Here is a 591-nt window from a genome sequence, read left to right as displayed (position 1 = left end):
AGAACTGCAGGTGCCGGCGGGAGATGAGGGCAGCGCGGATGGCGTTGTCGAACACATCCTTCACCCCAAACTGCGCCACCACGCTCGTCTCGTAGTACGGCACGCCCAGCTCCTTCGCCACCTCGTGGCCCCGCTCCGGCGGCAGGATGTCTGACGGCTTGATGGGCCTGGAGGGGCGCAGCGCGGTCATGGGGTGGCCGGGGGACAGTGCCACTGGGGGGGGATGGGGGCAGCAGAGCCCTGCCCAGACCCCCCAGACAAACCCCGTATGTGACCTCAGGGACACCGCCCCAGGCGTCACCCCTGGGAAAGCAGGGAGGGCTCAGGGTGGCCACAGGGAGGGGGCTCGGGGCCGTACTTGGCCAGCGGGCGCCGGGCACGGTTGACAGCATCCAGGTCGGCGTAGCGCAGGTCAAGCTGGCAGCCCACCAGCACGATGGGCGTGCGCGGGCAGAAGTGCTTGATCTCGGGGAACCACATGGTCTTCACGTGCCGCAGGGAGTTGGGGTTGGCCAGCGAGAAGCACAGAACCACCACATCCGACCTGCAGGCACAGCCGGCGGCGGGGGGCAGGGCGGGGGGACCCCACCC

At 69.7% G+C, this 591-nt stretch overlaps 1 protein-coding gene across 1 annotated transcript in view; it reads right to left on the bottom strand.

Annotated features, from left to right (window-relative positions):
• Window positions 1–585, bottom strand: part of LOC102375427 (rho-related BTB domain-containing protein 2-like) — a 3,661-nt gene extending 3,076 nt beyond the window's left edge. The window contains 3 exon segments of the mRNA XM_025194483.1: window position 1; window positions 3–167; window positions 359–585. The exon segment at window position 1 is cut by the window's left edge and continues 468 nt beyond it. Coding sequence (XP_025050268.1) covers window position 1; window positions 3–167; window positions 359–480 — 288 coding nt within the window. The 5' untranslated portion in view covers window positions 481–585.
• Window positions 586–591: the final 6 nt, after the last annotated feature.

The sequence above is a fragment of the Alligator sinensis genome, unplaced genomic scaffold (assembly GCF_000455745.1).
Source record: "Alligator sinensis unplaced genomic scaffold, ASM45574v1 scaffold1676_1, whole genome shotgun sequence".
Classification (NCBI taxonomy): domain Eukaryota; kingdom Metazoa; phylum Chordata; order Crocodylia; family Alligatoridae; genus Alligator; species Alligator sinensis.
This window is presented reverse-complemented; position numbering and strand designations above follow the sequence as displayed.